Genomic DNA, 16661 nt, shown 5'->3' on the forward strand with positions numbered 1-16661 from the left:
TGTAACAACTGGGGTACCAGTGCTTGAAAGCCAGGGCCAGCTGTAACAACTGGGGTACCAGTGCTTGAAAGCCAGGGCCAGCTGTAACAACTGGGAAACTGATGAGAGATTCTAATCAGTTCTGCCCTGTAGCATGCATGTCACCGAAACTCAGAAGAGTGGAGATGCAGCAGTAACTGGGGAAAGGATGTGCTAGAGAAGGAAGAGCATGGAGGCCAGTGCAGATCCCACAAGGGAGGATGCTGTGGATGGAGAGAAGTGGGGCTAGAGAGAGAACTAGGACTAAACTAGGGCGAGGCCCTTTAGGACCCAGTGTAAGAAGGGATGAGCCCAACTAAAGTCAGGGACAAGAGAGTAGGGTCAAAGGTCGGGACTTACTGATGACTAAGGAGCAGAAGGGAGAGATATAGGAGCAAACTTTCTCAGGGGCCGGGGTCCTCAGGGCATGCGCAGAGGGTGAGAGCACAAAAGCCCTGAGGATATTCAAGAGGCAGCACCTGCTAGCAACAGGGTCTGAACTTGCCAATTAAGTCAGAAGAGCTTTTTAAAAATGCAGGATGGGGGGTAGCTTGGTGACAGGTACCTGCCATGCGTGTAGAGTGTGGAAAGCCTTGGGGGGCAGCAAGGAGGTGAAAATGTGAATGCTTTCAAGGACTTCCTAACCCTCTCACTTACCTAAGGTCTCCTCTATCCTTAAAGCTGTTAAGTGTGTGTGTGTGGCAGGAGGAGCTGAAGAGATGGCTCAGCTGTTAAGTGCAATGACTGCTCTTCCAGAAGGCCTGGGTTCGATTCCCAGAACCTACATGATACCTCACAACCAGCTGCAATTCAGTCCCTGGGGATCCCAACACCCTCTTCTTGCCTTCTTGGGCACTGCAGGCAAACACCCATAAAACATTCTTAGTATGTTCAATGAGTCCCCAATATTTTAAAAATAAAGCCCAAACTCCTTGGCCTTACTTCTTTAGGCCTTTTCTTTGATTGGTGTTGGTGGAAACCCAATTATTCCATCCAACCAATCTGCCACAGCCAACACACTGTGTATGCCTGTGGTCTACCACATTGATGCTCACCATCTGTAACCTGCACCACATCCACCCAAGCCAAAATGAAGCCAAAACAAAGCCCTGAGCTACTTCTTAAAGGACAGCGAAGATGAGCAAGGTACAGCACCCAACAAGAGAGGTGGCAGAGGGCCTTGGCTGTGTACCTTTTAGTCCAACCTAGCCTCTGAGGTGGTGCAGGAGAATTATCTGTATTCTGTCAATTATGTATTTTAATAAAACACTGATTGGCCAGGCAGAAAGTATAGGTGGGTCAACCAGACAGGAAGTAAAGGCAGGGCAATGAGAATAGGAGAATTCTAAAAAGGAGGAAGCGCATTCCCCAGTCCAGCCCAGACCACCAAAGAGGCAACGTATGACCTCCCCGGCTGAGAAAGGTACTGAGCCGTGTGGCTAGCATAGATAAGAATACTGGGTTAATATAAGCTACAAGAGCTAATAAGAAGACTGAGCTAATGGGTCAATCAGTTTTATCACTTATGAAGATCTCTGTGTGATTTTCTTGGGGCTTGCCAGCTGTGGGGTTGGGGTACTAGGCGGGATAGAAACCCCAAGAAGCGGGCCCCTCATGCTACACTGAGGCTCATCTCAAATCCTCTGTCTCTAGAAAATTCTACAGGATACAGCAAGAAGTGTTCCTTTTAACTCCCTGGCTGCTTTTCACCAGAGTCAGCTGAAGTAGTCTTGATTAGCAGCTCACTGGGTCTTTTTCCTTCCTCTCTACTGAAGTATCAGATCCATGAGGACAAGGGTTGTATTTATACCTCTTTTTAAACTTCAGGAAATGGTCAATGGTCGCTGTGGCTGCTGCTTCTAAGTAAGTATAGATGCCTACCCAAATTAAAAGTAATTTGTTCCTCACTGGCCAATGCAGGAAATGCATCCCTGAGGGCCCCCTCACTGCTATTCTTATGCCATTCCAGTTCCCATCACCCCTTCGTTGCCATCAGTTCCCTCCCTCGTTGCAGACAATGGAGCTTACTGTCAATTATTAATGTGTCTGCATTTCCACAAGGGAGACTCCTCCGCATAGTTCCTGAACCTCATAATGCAAAGTGACGCAGTAACAGGGTCTATCACTAGGGTTAATCAATGGCAGCTGGAAACAGTGCTCCGATCCTAAATTTGGTTATGATCCCTGGAATTAGATTCTGTTCAGGCTCTTACCCTACACACACAGCCACAAAGTTCTGCACGTCCTCTGGTGACTGCTGTGATACATAGTCAAAATCACCAACATTGCCCAAGATTGATCAGCTAGCTTCACCTCCTATACAGTGGAGACTAAGCTCGTTCTTAAACCAATACATTGTTTACTTCCTCAAATCCTATCTGTAAGAAGGATGACCCTAACCACTTGTACTAACACTATCTTATTCTGATTCTTATCTTGCCAAAGCCTACAGCTGAGAACGTGAGAGTCTTAATTACAGCAACTGCATGAGAAAAGAACCATGCTGCAAAAGCAGGAGCTGCCTGGAATGCACGCCTACTAAAAGTGGTACCTCCACCGAGGATGAGTGGCCGATCAAGTCTCCGATGAGCTCCAGGGAACACGTAGTGCCGTTTTCTTGCTGCTTTTTAACAGGCTGGCTGGCTTGTTTGTTCACTCTTCCGAAGCCCCACATATTAAAAAACCCTACAAAAATACAATCATTTCAGTCATTTCAAAAGCTCCTGTGCTTTTTCCTTACTGAAAAGCAGAAAATTTCAATACAATCGTGTCTCGCGCTTACGTGTGTCAAGGGCTAAGTTGACAGCACTAGGCACTAGCCAGGACCTGTGGATATATTATGTTGTATTTTTCTTACCTTGCCTAGCTCCACATCTTTTCTACAGCCCCTACTCATCCACCAAAAAAACAGACAGACATTGGAATGTAAGAGAAGTAAGCAGCCTTGAAGGTTTTATGTAATCCTCGAAAATCAGGGAGAAGACATATCAACAAAACAGAGGGAAATCTCTGTCTCTCTCCTCTCTTCTCTCTCTCTGTCTCTGTCTGTGTGTGTGTGTGTGTCTGTTTCTGTTTCTGTGTGTGTGTGTGTGTGTGTGTGTGAGAGAGAGAGAGAGAGAGAGAGAGAGAGAGAGAGAGAGAGAGAGAGAATCCCAGAACTTCAAGTAAACTGAAAAAGACAAGAAATTAAGAACACCAGTATTTGACATATTAAGGATTAATAGTTAAATTCATTCAAACATCCAGACTCATTTTTCAAACCAAACCCCTAAAAGAGCTGGGGAGATTATGACATTAACAAGGAAAGGCAAGGTTTTTTTTTTTCTTTCTGTAGATCACATTCAGTGTTAACAATGCTTTTCTATCAATTGTACAAATTTTGTGTCAGTCAGAAATATAGACAATATTATAGGTGTGTAATTACTTCAGTAGGCGACCTGGTCATTTGAATTATGTAAAATTTAGTTTTCTCTCAAAATAATAAAATTGCAATCGACTTCAATTGAAATAAAGAGATAGTTTTACACTGAAGTGAAATTCAGATGCCAACTCCTAATTCCAAGCACCAGAGGCATGCTGCCAGTGTCTGATGCCTGCATGGGGCACATTCTATGCGGCTCCTGGGGTTCCTCATTGTCACCTCTCACCTTCCTGCTGGATGAGATGAGAAAGGAAGGAAGAAGGGGAGGAGAAAGAAAGGAGGGAGGGAGCGGAACAGCATGCTCTGTGGGGGAGGGCACGCACCTGTTGGGACAGGTTCAGCTGGCAGCTGCTGTTTCTCTCGGACCTCCCAAATGCGTACACTGCCATCTTCTGAGCATGAGATTAACTGCCTGTCAGAACAAAAAGCCAGATAGAATAAGCCAGAAAGAGTACTTGGAAGGCCGAGTGCTAGCTGCTGAAATCGCTGGAGCCCTCAACTGACTGCAGTCAGCTGTGGACAAGACAGACCATCACAGTTTGGCAAAGCACACATTACACCCTGTGACGTTGGCTCAAGTGACGTCAAATATCTCCATTTTTTTAGACTATTCAGAAAAATGACACAAACTACACAATAACCTAAGCAGTCTTCTCCTTCCCGCCTCTTTTTACATCTCTTCCCACGGTTCCTCTAATCGGAAGGACGCTGCATGGAAAATCCTACTCTGTGGCTCCATCAGTGGAATCTTAACTGCCAAATCAACCCTCATTTATAGCCTCAGACAGCAAGGGCTACATCCGATTTTAGCCATAAACATACAACACCATTAAAAAATTAGTTTATAGAATATATAAAAATAGTACATTATAAGTGATCCTGTTTTTTTAACTTTATTAACAATTTAAAATTTTCTTTTAAGAAACAGCAGTCTAATTCATTTAACCTTGCTCTTGTAAATTTTTGTCTGTCGTGTATTGCTGCAGACTCTTCAGTTACAGTCAGTCATGGAACATTCTCTATTTCCAAAAGAATACCAAGGTCAAGCCGTGGAGCTAGGTAATGTGGCCACTGCAGACATCACGCTAGGGGCCTCGGAGCCATGACTGTCTCGTCTTTGCAGAGATGGGAATGTACCTGTTGGGGAGTCTGACGATGTGGAGGATGGTGGAGTCATGAGCAGTTTTCTGGCAGGCAATCACACGCTTCAGTTGTAGGTTATACACATACAACCCCCTTCCAACGGCAACAAATATGTTCTGGGGGGGGGGGGGCAGGAGTGGAGAAACTTCAGAAATTGGCATAAAACTAGTCTTTACTATAATAGATTTCCTGCCCCTCTGTGACATTGGGAAGCCACTGTTACCTTCCCGGTCTTCAGACAAAAATCACAGTCCTGCCCTCTGCCGCCCCCAATGTCAAAGTCACCAAGGAAGGCTTAGCACACCAAGCAAGCAGAGGAATGCTCTGCACAGGGCAGCTCAACTCTGCCTTGGTGCTCTCTGGAGACCCAAGCAGCAGGCGTGGTGGCTGCTACCAGGGCCCTGCAGCAGAAGGTACCGAGGTGCATGCAGCCTGGGCTTCCGGAGAACATGGTACCCTTGGGGATTTGCTCAGTTGCTTTTGTCTGGAAATGGAGCCAAAATGACTCGCACTGCACATCTTAAACCTATGAACAACCCAAGAGGTAGATGCGGCAGTGGTACTAGCCGAAGGTCATCTGAAGAGTTAAAGGAAAAAGTTTTAAACCTAGCATCAGAAATGCCTTTCTGCTAAGACACTTGAGTCTTCAGAAAGCGTTTTTGCTAATGTTCCCTTCACCTCCACCTTACAGCATCTGCTGAGGATGAGGAGAAAGCGTGGATGTTACTTTCCAGACTGGCAAGTTAAAACGTATGAAACTGAAGGCTGGTAAAATGGCTCACAGGGAAGGCACCTGCCACCAAGCTTGATATCCTGAGTTCCATCCCTGGGATCCAGGTGTGATGGGAGAAGAGAACCAACTCCTGCAAATTATCTTGACAGTCACACGGGAGCCACAGCACAACTGCATACACGTACACGCATACTCATGCAAACATACAAAGAAATATATATTTTTTAAGTTTTTCAGAATTAAATAATGTGAAAAGTGATGGAGGAAAAAACTTGGCACTGACCTCCAGCCTCCATACTCATACTCCTGGCATTGGCTATAGTACTACATGCAAACACCTACATAGCAACACACATGCACGCGCACACACTCACACACACTCACACATACACACAAAAGTGGCACACAAAATAGTACAAAGAAAATAAAAGTGCTATTTATGATTTTTCAACAAAAATAATAAAATGGTAACAAGTATAGAAATTAGGATAAAAAGCACAAAATGAAATAAGAAAGGTTTCCTTAGCTCCCTTTCTCAAAGGCTATGAACACCGAAATAAGTAACTCCCCTTAAACACATTTTCTGAAGCACTGAGGCTTAGAGAGAAGACCTTCGGATCAGAGGCAAGAGTCAGTAGTGCCAGCACTGGCTTTACAGTGTGAGCTTCACAAACTCTACTGCCTGGCCAGAGACAGACAGCAGCAGTTCTTGCCCAGGGATCCTGACCAGGACATCAGCCACCTAGAAGGGAAACGTTTCTCACAGGTTTAACTTTTCCCCTCTCTAGGACATACATCAGAACTGAAAACAAATCAAATAGGAACCTCAAACACGATGGGACAGCTTACTGAAAATCAAATTAGGTATGTAAACTCGTGTTCCAATAATTTCTTTGCCTGCAAGATTAGGAACAAGGACTAAAATCTCTTCTTAACACAAGTGGTCCATTCTTTATGAAACTATAAAGACCATTTTAGAACCTGAAACCATTGGTAGTAACCTTTTCATTACTTTGAGTGTGTGTATGTGTGTGTGTGTGTGTGTGTGTGTGTGTGTGTGTGCGCGCGCACACGCATGCATGTGTGCTCGAGTGCATTCCTGTCTTGGTGTTTTCCATCCTGTGGATCCTGTTGTCTGAACTCAGGTTGCTGGGCTTGGTGGCAAGTGCCTTTGCCCACTGAAGTGCCTTTGAGCCTCCCCACTGCCCAGAATCATGTCTAACATATTAGGATTTAAATATCAGGTGCTGGTTTTATTTGTAACAATTATAATTTATACTTTTTACCTCTTCATCACATGTGAAATGATTAATAGAAATGTCATTTTGCTTTTGGCAGAGTTTTATTTCTTGCTGGGCATCTGGCTGTGGAGACGGGTTCCAGAAGCTACGCTCACAGGCCTGCACGGTCCAGTCCAGGGCATCCCAGATGATCAGCTCTCCAACATGGGAACCGGTGACGAAACTTGTATCTAGAAAAGTTCCCCAGCGCACCGTTACTCATCATGTTCTCTAGGCTAAAAATAAAAGTGAATGGGCTTCCTAATTGTACCCAGACAAACTAAAGAGGAAGATTAATATGACAGTAAGAAGTCAAAGGTATAGTTCACTGACTGAAGATAAATATTACAGTTTGTGCCAATAAAAATGCCATCTATAATGTTTGGTCAACTTTTACAGGTATTAAAATAAAAGAATCTTCCTTTAAATGATATGCCAAAAACATTGTCAATTAAATAAGTAGTTCCAGGACTACAGAGTGGCTAAAGAACACTAAAAGAGCCGGGCGATGGTGGCGCACGCCTTTAATCCCAGCACTCGGGAGGCAAAGGCAGGCGGATCTCTGTGAGTTCGAGACCAGCCTGGTCTACAGAGCTAGTTCCAGGACAGGCTCCAAAGCCACAGAGAAACCCTGTCTTGAAAAAAAAAAAAAAAAAAGAACACTAAAAGAAGCAGGGCAGGGGAAGACATACAAGGAAATATCTGCTTGGCAAAAAAAATTAAAATTAAAAAAATTAAAAAACAAAACCAATACACACATGATTTAAAAATGGGGAGAATTAGCAACTCAAAACAGTTCATTACACTCAATACATAAGCCAACCCTAGGAAGTACTAAGAATAAGAAAATAGATGGAAAATAAACATGTGATAACATCTCTAACTACTTTAATAATCAAAGAAATTTTAAATGATCTATTTACTAAGAGGAGTCAAACTAAAATAACAAACACACTGACCCACCAGTTCCGTCTGAAGGAATTTATCCTGAGGGAAAGGCAAACAATATATGTTCAAAGCTGCAAGACAGAATCCTAAGAATCTGAGGTCAACCTAAATATCCAACTGTAGACTAAAGTAAAAATGACAACCATAAAATAAAGTAATATTAGCTACTGAGAATTAAGCTGTAAAAGTACATTTATATTGACATGGAACTATGTTCACACCATACTCTTATAAAACAGTAAACCATGTACATACAAATGCATACATCTACATATGCTCAGGAAATATACAGAAATATGCAAACTAGGGTTTAATACTGAATGATGGCACAATTTTCATTTTAATTTCATTCTTAATTTAATTCCATGTTTCTTGTTATTATCATATTTTTATTCTGAATATAACTTGTAAAACAATAAGCTTTAAAACCCTCAAATAGATTTAAATTAAGGACCTAGACAATTTGTACATCATATAGTTAATAGACACTGTGCAGCTGCTAGACTAAAAATTCTCTCTCAAGTGTAATTTATTACTGCCTTACATATTTAAGGTAAGTCAGAACAGAACACTGCACTGAGCACAGGGCTCAAGCAACAGTTCCGGCTCTGCCTGCTACTAGCCAGGTAGTCTCAAGGAAATCATTAACCTTTCTCTGCCTTGGATTCCTCATGCGTTAACTGAGGATTATTATAGAAAACAAATTAAATTGTAAATATAGCCGTTTCTTAAAAAATATAATGTTATCTTGAGTATGGGTATTATTCTACATTAGCAGTATTTAAATTCGCAGTGATTTACAACTTAGGAACACACGGGTGGGTAATTATAACTTTATTATTCCATCTCTCAAATAAACCTGCAGGACAGAAATCTGCCACAGCCAGATGAACAATCTCTTAGAAATAAAAGTCACCAGCCATCCCAGATATTATTTTTATCTTGGTCTCGGTGTCATAATAGGTAGCTTAGCAATGTCTGCAGCTACTCAATCACTACAGGATTCGTTGTGGAAGGAAATAAGTTTCGCTATGACCTCTGGAGGAAAACAACTTTCCAGCTTTAACGCTGCGGCAGTTCGGGGTACTTCAGCAGTACCAATTTTTCCACAGCCTCCTCTGATTTCACTCAACTCCAAAAAAAAAAAAAAAAAAAACCAAAGAAGTTAAGGATGAAAAAGACGCTCCTTGACTCCAGGCCTGGGTCTGTAATCAACACAGAATTAAAACTTTGAGACCACGCAGTTGCCTCCTCTGTGGTTCTTTTACACAACAGGAACACAGTATCAATGACCTCGTGGATCTTTTCACTAAAAGCAAAAGACTGGCATTCACTTTAGCATAGAATTCTCCCTGTGTAATTTATTTATAGTTCCAGACAGTCCACTCAGAAGGCTTCACACCAGACATCCTCACTGATGCTAACAGTGGATGTCTTTCATCCTGTAATTTCAAATCCACTTAGGAAACTCTCTCCCAGCCCCCCTCTATCCATTCCTGTGAACGCCATACGCACTAGCAGCATGGACGAGCAAAGGAATGAAATGAATACATAGAGCCCTTTGCCAGAAGAGAGTAGAAACGTCAGCTTATGTCTTAGGAGACCCCCAGGCTTACAGACCCCTTCAGTAAGTTTCGGCACACATCAAACATACTTTTGGGAGTTCAAGTAGATCATTCCAAGACTGCCCTGGGATGACCTCACCAAAAAGCACACTTCTTTTTAGAACGTGTGTGTATGCGCATGTGCATTAGTGTGCGTGTGTTACATGTTTCTATGTTGTATGTGTGTTTGCAGATATGTGGGCCTCTGTACATGCATGTGGAGGTGAGAGGAGCATTTGGACACCCAGAACAGCTCTCCACCTTACTCCCTTGAGACCGGGTCTCTCCCTGAGCCTGGTACTCACTGACATTAGCGAGAATGGCAGCCAACAAGTCCCAGTGATTCTCCTTACCCTTGCCCTCGACCCAGTTACAGGCACACCCAGCTTTTTCTATGAGTTCTGGAGATCTGTCCTCATGCAAACCCTCTGACCCGCTCAGCTTTCTTTCCAAGATTTAAAAAATACCAATTGGTCATCCCTGAAAACATACACACAAGTAACATTAGACAGGCATTAGAACATTAGCAGGTCAGTTATGCATACGCACACAAACACACAAACGTGCACACACACACACACACATAGCAACACTTAATAAGAAAACGAGGTCATGAATTTGAAAGAGAAGAAGGATATATGGGAAGGTTTGGAGGGAGGAATGGGAATAGGTAAATAGTGTAATTATATATTCTTTATTTTTGGTTTTTCAAGACAAGGTTTCTCTGTGTACTAGAATTTACTCTGTAGACCAGACTGGCCTCAAACTCAGAAATCTGCGTGCCTCTGCCTCTCTAGTGCTGGATTAAAGGTGTACGCTACCATTGCCTGTCAAGAAATAGTTTCTTTCCTTTCTTTCTGAATGGACCTCTGTTGTGATGCATGAACCGAGTAACTGGCCACTGGCATTAAGTGAGCAAGTGGGAAAGAAACAGGGCGGAGTGAAGCGGGGAACAACAGAACAAATCATACAAGATAGCCAGAATCTGCAGAACTCCCACGTACAAGATCCAGCCAATAGCAAACCTTTCCAACATCACCAGACTACCTAAACATGTGTCATTCCTAAAAATGCTTTTGCTGTATTTATTATTTGCAGTTCAGTTTTGCAGTTTATAAAACAGAATTACTATGGATTTTCTGTAACTTTCATTAATAATTTTTCTTTAGCTTTCCATTTTCCATAAGATCCCGACAAAGACTATGTGATAATCCATGTAGCAGCAGAACTTTAGAGGTAGAAGCAGAAAGATTGTAAGTTCAAGATCAGCATGGGTAGAGAAAACCCATCAGGGTAGGAAGCGGGGGGGGGGGGGGTCTTGGTAATAACTTGTTATCTTCCTTTAAGTAACCATGTTGTTTCAATGATGCCAGGACTTCACCACTAAAACAAGACAGATAACTAGACCTAATCAACATAATGGGCAAGAACCAGACCTTCTCTTTATAGAATTTCCAGTACCTTGTCATGGTTCAGTGTTTCCAAGGAGGCTCAAAGGGTTGCCCAGATAAGAACTTGCCTTTGGAGCTACCATTCATGGCTAGAGAAAACAACCTCCAGATACAAAGAGTTGCCCAGATAAGAACTTGCCTTTGGAGCTACCATTCATGGCTAGAGAAAACAACCTCCAGATACAAAGAGTTGTCCAACCACTGTTACTTCCATACCACAGACCATCTGGTCCTCAGGAAGACATGCAAGTGGTTTCTGTAGGATGTTGGCTACGGAGGGGAAGACACTGAAGCTGGGAAGATGTTCCTTGATGTGTCTGAGAAGAGGGCCAAAGAGCACTAAAGACACAGAGCAGATCTGCGTTTGGTGTTCTCCATACTTCACCCCATCTCATGTTCCTACAACTTATTCCTCCGAAAGAGCCAGTCATGCCCCAGGTCTCCAGGGGTTCGGGGGCTGTAACTCCTGCTGTGGCCTGCTCACAATCTCCACCAGAACTCTCCATGTGACCCATACACAGATCTCCCAGTTCAGTTCTGATGACGTCAGCCGTCACTTATCTGCCAGAACTAACTGCCAAGAGCCAGAGTTCGTGATCCTCTCCTGCCACCCCAAGTCATGCTCACTGGTAGTGACGGAGCCAGAGCCACTCGTGCGGAATGCTAGAATGCTCTACGTTCAGATTCACAGCCTGTGATGAGCATCCACAGCCACTAGGCAATACCCAAGGATAACTACGCCCCACTCTATCTGCCTGTGCTGGAGTCTTAGACCACACTGAGACCCGAGCCAGGCTCTACTGTCTCAAAGCGCAGAGTAAGAGATAACAACAATTTCCACTAATCTATTATTTGAGTGGTAATTCTTAAATATTGGAACAAAACAAGATGAAAACTCTGAAATTGTACATAACAGAAACATATACAAAGAGCTTACCATTGATGTTAACCAATGACAGAATACTGTCCTGGTGATCAAGAAGCCGTTTAACTTCAATGATATCCCATTCCAGCAAGCCTTCTGTAGGTGCTACTAACCTAAAAATTACTAAAGAATGGTTATTTTACTAAATGTTCAAAGAACATAAAATACCTTTTTACTCAAAAAGCATTAAGTGCGAAGTATACATCATGCTGGAAAAAAAAACCAACAACTCCAAAAGAACCTATTTATACCAGTTTACACCATTTCTTTCAAATGCTTGAGCTGCTTAAATGATCTCCTTAAACCCTCAGCCAGGGTGTCCTTCCAGGGTTCCTTCGGCTTGCTTCCTTTACTGACTTCCCAAACTCAGCCCGACCCTCCACTTCCCACAAGGCCTCATCACACATCAGAAGTATCACTCCGTTCCCACCCAGGCCAGTGACTGGCCACGCCCCCGGATCATTTCCACTCAGTGCTCTCCACGTATGTCCAGGCCAGTACACACGGCTACAAGACAAGCTATAGATTCCTGGCCTTAAACTTAGCAAAGGCTTTAGCAGCTACCAAAAAATAAAAATAGCAGTTAAGCAAGAGAAAAGGACTTTTCAGTTTGGGGGCATATAAACCCTCCGCAAACATAGCTTCTAATTTCTTGATTATAGATGATGTGTTCCTTGGTTTATTATCTGACTTTAAAAATTAGTTTTATTTATCCGGGTAGTGGTGGCACACATCTTTAATCCCAGCACTTGGGAGGCAGAGGCAGGCAGATCTCTGAGCTAGATCTTCCTTATTTAAACTACAAATTCTAACGTTAATCAACACATAAAACCTAAAATCAAATCAAGTGGTTCTATCAATCAACATTTATAAAAATCTATGCTATTCGAGGAGTTCTAGCTTCCAACTGTGAAGGCCCAGTTACTGCCTGTGAACACTGAGTGACAGAGAGATGGCAGACATGAGACCTGTGGAGACATGGCCATCAGTATTCTACTGGAGCCAGGGCTGTGCATGCGCAGAGACAGGCATGCCTGAGAAAAAAGGTGGACAGGTCCCACAGCCTTCCCAGGTGGTGGTAATCAACTATCCAAGTCTCTCTTTCCCTCAAAGTCCTCGCTGGAAAATCAGTCATGGCACATAATTTCCGTATTTCTGACAATATTTTGCCAACTGTCAAAGAATTAGCAAGATTATTAAATTCTAATAGCCTTTCATATCCGAATTGTGGCTGTGAGAAATTTTCTCTGCTAATACCAAAGAGAAGTCTTCTTGGTGTGGATAAACTGAGTAAAAACATTACTGCTAACTGATTTTAGAATAAGTAATATATTGTTACATTGATTATTAGGAGACAGTTAACAGTGTAATCTATTGACGAGAAGAAATCTGACCTAACACTGTGAAAATGGCTCACCCTATATTATTTTCAACAACCCAAGAAGCCAGAGCTAAGGCAGAGACAGACATCTCCAAAATAAACCTGCCTTTATTTTTCTAGCACAGCCCATGTATGTATTCATGCAGCTGTCCAGACATGGAAGTGTGCACCAACGTAAAGAAAATAGATGATATACTCACTCAGTTCTTTGCCAACTGCTGCCACAACACAGTTCCTAGGGATTTCAACCAAAGCACTGATCCCTTCAGAAAAAAATATAAAACAAGGCAAATCATTTTCTCTCATGGGTTACATCAAAACAAAACTTTCTCAACTTTATGTAAGTCATTTCCCATAAAACATACTTGAAACCTTCGACATAAACACTTCCTTTCTATCTTACACATGGAAACTGAGTTATAAGTTTCTGATCCCTATGAAAGACTATTTATATATAAACAGGCTCTGAGTGTTTCTCCTGTGGTAGTAACATGGTATATTCAACCATTTCCCTTATATTTATATATACTATATCCCTTAGGATAATCACCATCAACCAGCACATGAAGACTAGTTCAATGAGCTCACCGGGCTTTCCCTCGGTGTAACTTTAAGGCTATGCATGCTCACTGACCCTGAATGAGCTAATGTAATCATGGAAAAGCCATATCTGGCCTCCATCCTGTTCCCTTACACAACTCCTAAAATCCTCTGAGTCTCCTAAGACATCATCTTTCTGTGTCCCTGTGACACGCTTGTGTCCGGTCAGTCCCTGGCAGCTATGGGTGAGAGCTGCTCATGAGCAGGATCGAGGCAGGAGGAGAAGCTGGCACTTTCGGCCTCACCTCTCAACTTCCAGGGAGAGAGGGACAGAAGATAATGTTGGCCACCAGTCACACATGGTTAGATTAACCATATCTACAGAAGAAAGCCTCCAGAAAAACCAGGATGGGATTTAGAGAGATGCAGTAAAGCTGAACGTAGACAATTCCTGCAGGGTGCACACTTAGGGAGGGCACAAAGCCTTTGTGCCCCTTCCTCCCACCTTGCCCTTTGTAGTTCTTCGTTGGTACCCTGTGATAGACCCTAAGTGGGTAAAGTGTTTCCCTCAGGTCTGTATACCACTTCAGCAAATTGAATCCTGGTTTATAACCAGGGGGTCAAAATCTAAAACAAAACACCAAGCGGGCATGTCAGTGAAATGACGGGTAAGGAAGGGCTGAGGACTAAGCTCTTGGCCTGTGGAACTGGACACTACCTCCAGGCAGACAGAGTCGGCCTGAGAAGGGAGGACAGAGCTTTGACTAGGAGCACAGAGGAAGGGAAGCTCCTACGGAGCAGCTAGCCATTCCCAGCTCCACGCTCCACCCTGTATCCAGCTAAGGGAGAGGCCTGCAAACCGCATGCTTACAGCTAGTCAGTGCGTTTCCCAAACGACCTGCCTTACTGAGATGACTGCCTTCATTTATTTATGTTTGGTGGCTGCTATTGTCTGAACTGGCCCACTGAAGTCCAGGGTTTGGGTTTTCCTCCTCGTCAGGCTCCCAAGTAGCTGGATTGCCGCCCACGAAGCTGTCCTTGCCCTTAAACACTGAACATCTTTTCATAGCTCAATCATAAAATGGCTTCAGACTAACCAAAACTTCAAGTATTAAAAGTTGAAATACTGGAACACATGAACATGAAATTCTTTTAACAAAGTTAGTCTTCCCTCTTTGATTTACGTAATTTATAAATGAAATTTTTAACATATATATAAACAGAGATGTCCCTTTCTTTTCCTTCTTACCTGTCAAAGACTAGCAACACTGTTCTGATGTCAAGTGCATTTCCGCCCTGACTTCTCCCCCACAGGGCATATTTTACAAGTTTGTTTTGTGTGCACATGGACGAGATAGAGGAATTGTGAACGAGCACAGGAGAAGGACATGGAAAAATGGATAATGTTTCTGCATATTTGTCTGTTGTTTTTTGAGATGCCCAGGCTGTCCTCAAACTTGTAAACATCTTCCTTTTCCAAGAAGAATTTTAAATGCAGAAAATGTTCAGCAAGGGGCCAGGGAGATGGTTTAGGGGACGAAGGCGCCTGCTGTCAAGCTGGAGGACCCGAGTTTGACCCTGGACTCCACTAATAGAAGACAAGGACACGCTAGTTGTCCTCTGGCCGTCATGCGTGTATCATAGCCCATGCATACACACACGCACACACACACACATACATGCTCACATACATATAATAACACATAAAACTGCAGAATATTATTAAGTGATCAGAGTCTTGCTAGCCCACACTTGGGTTTGGTTTTATACTGAAAGTAATCAAAGGTTATCATATAAAAGAGACCCTATGTACCCATGTTCACTGTGACACTAATGTAGGGAGGTTATGGAATCCACCTACATGTTCGACAACCGATAATGGATAAAGATCATGTGATCAGCACATATACACAATGAAGAATTAGCAGCCATAGAAAACAAAATTCTATTATTTTCAAGGAAGTAGATGAACTGAAAGTCATCGTCTTAAGTAAGAAAAGCCAGATGCAAGAAGACAGTGGTGCACATCTTCTCTCATATGTGGAAGGAGGATGACTTTTGGGGGGGGGTTAGAAAACTAATGCAAACGTAAGGATGACAAGAGAGGGGGACAGGATGGGCAGATATCAAAATACATTGTTTTCATGTATGAAAATACCATACTGAAACCTAATACTTGGTACAAATAACATACACGTGAATATAAATGTTCATTCAATTATTTGTCACATGAAAATTGACAAATTATATGGCTACCCACAATCCTACATGGAATTATCACATTATATTGTGGTATGTCTCTTTAAAGATTCAACTGTCTTTTTCAATCAGTTGCATCTCATAATTTTCATGCCTGGTTTTTACCTGTATCAGAAAGGTGGTTGGTCTTACACAGCAGATCTAATTTTCGGTTCCACACACCTAAGTCATTACCACCCGAGAGCCAAACGTCTAGTCCCTGAAGAACAGTTAAGCACTGCAAAATTGATTGGAAATGTATTGTCAGTCTAGAAATTCTAGCATTCGTTATTCCATGATTTTAAATTGTGTCCCCTAGTTCTTTCAAATCCCTCCTTTTGATAGGCGGTTTGTTTGGCTTTTCTGATTACAGGTTCTTTAGGAGAATATTGTCTCACAGCATTGGAGCAGAGAGACCACGTGATCTGTAAGGCAGTCACGCAGTGTAATTTGTAGCGAGGTTACAGAAGACTCTGGGGCTCCCCTGTTTTCTCTCAGCTCACTGCTGTAAGGTGACAGTAGAGCAATCCCGAGGCCTCTGAACAGGGCAGAGCAGCAATGTGCCAAGCCACCTGGAGCCTCTGAGGACATGCTCGACCCAGAGTCGGAGCCAGCACCACTCAGCTAAGAGGCTCTCTGTTCCTGAGCACAGACACCGCAAGTTTATTAGAGCTTTCAGGGGTCTTGGGAACCACTCATAGACAATGTACTCACAATCCTTAAAGGCCTTTAAAAAACAAAATGGAGACTATGATATAGTTTTTAATTTTCAACCAATTCTCAACCATTCTATTTGGTAGACTTAAAGGCTTTCCAGGATGCAGAATCCGTTACTTTACATGGCACCATAGGATCCCTTTCTTCAAGAGTCATGTCCGCACCCACTATAGACTCACCAGGCCCCGCCCACTATAGACCCACCAGGTCCCTGCCCACTATAAACCCACCAGGCCCCGCCCACTATAGACCCACCAGGTCC

The 16661-nt window shown here is 43.0% G+C and overlaps 1 protein-coding gene across 1 annotated transcript in view; it reads right to left on the minus strand.

The window, feature by feature from the left end:
• The window catches only part of Wdr41 (WD repeat domain 41), a 40525-nt gene that overhangs the window by 2378 nt on the left and 21486 nt on the right, over positions 1-16661 (minus strand). Inside the window, exons 6-12 of the mRNA XM_013349635.2 lie at positions 15809-15920; positions 13105-13167; positions 11536-11646; positions 6602-6786; positions 4577-4698; positions 3763-3851; positions 2570-2703 (exon numbers count right to left, since the gene is read on the minus strand). Of these exons, the coding sequence (XP_013205089.1) occupies positions 2570-2703; positions 3763-3851; positions 4577-4698; positions 6602-6786; positions 11536-11646; positions 13105-13167; positions 15809-15920 (816 nt within the window). The remainder of the gene's footprint in view (positions 1-2569; positions 2704-3762; positions 3852-4576; positions 4699-6601; positions 6787-11535; positions 11647-13104; positions 13168-15808; positions 15921-16661) is intronic.

Source organism: Microtus ochrogaster, chromosome 19, assembly GCF_000317375.1.
Source record: "Microtus ochrogaster isolate Prairie Vole_2 chromosome 19, MicOch1.0, whole genome shotgun sequence".
Lineage (NCBI taxonomy): Eukaryota > Metazoa > Chordata > Mammalia > Rodentia > Cricetidae > Microtus > Microtus ochrogaster.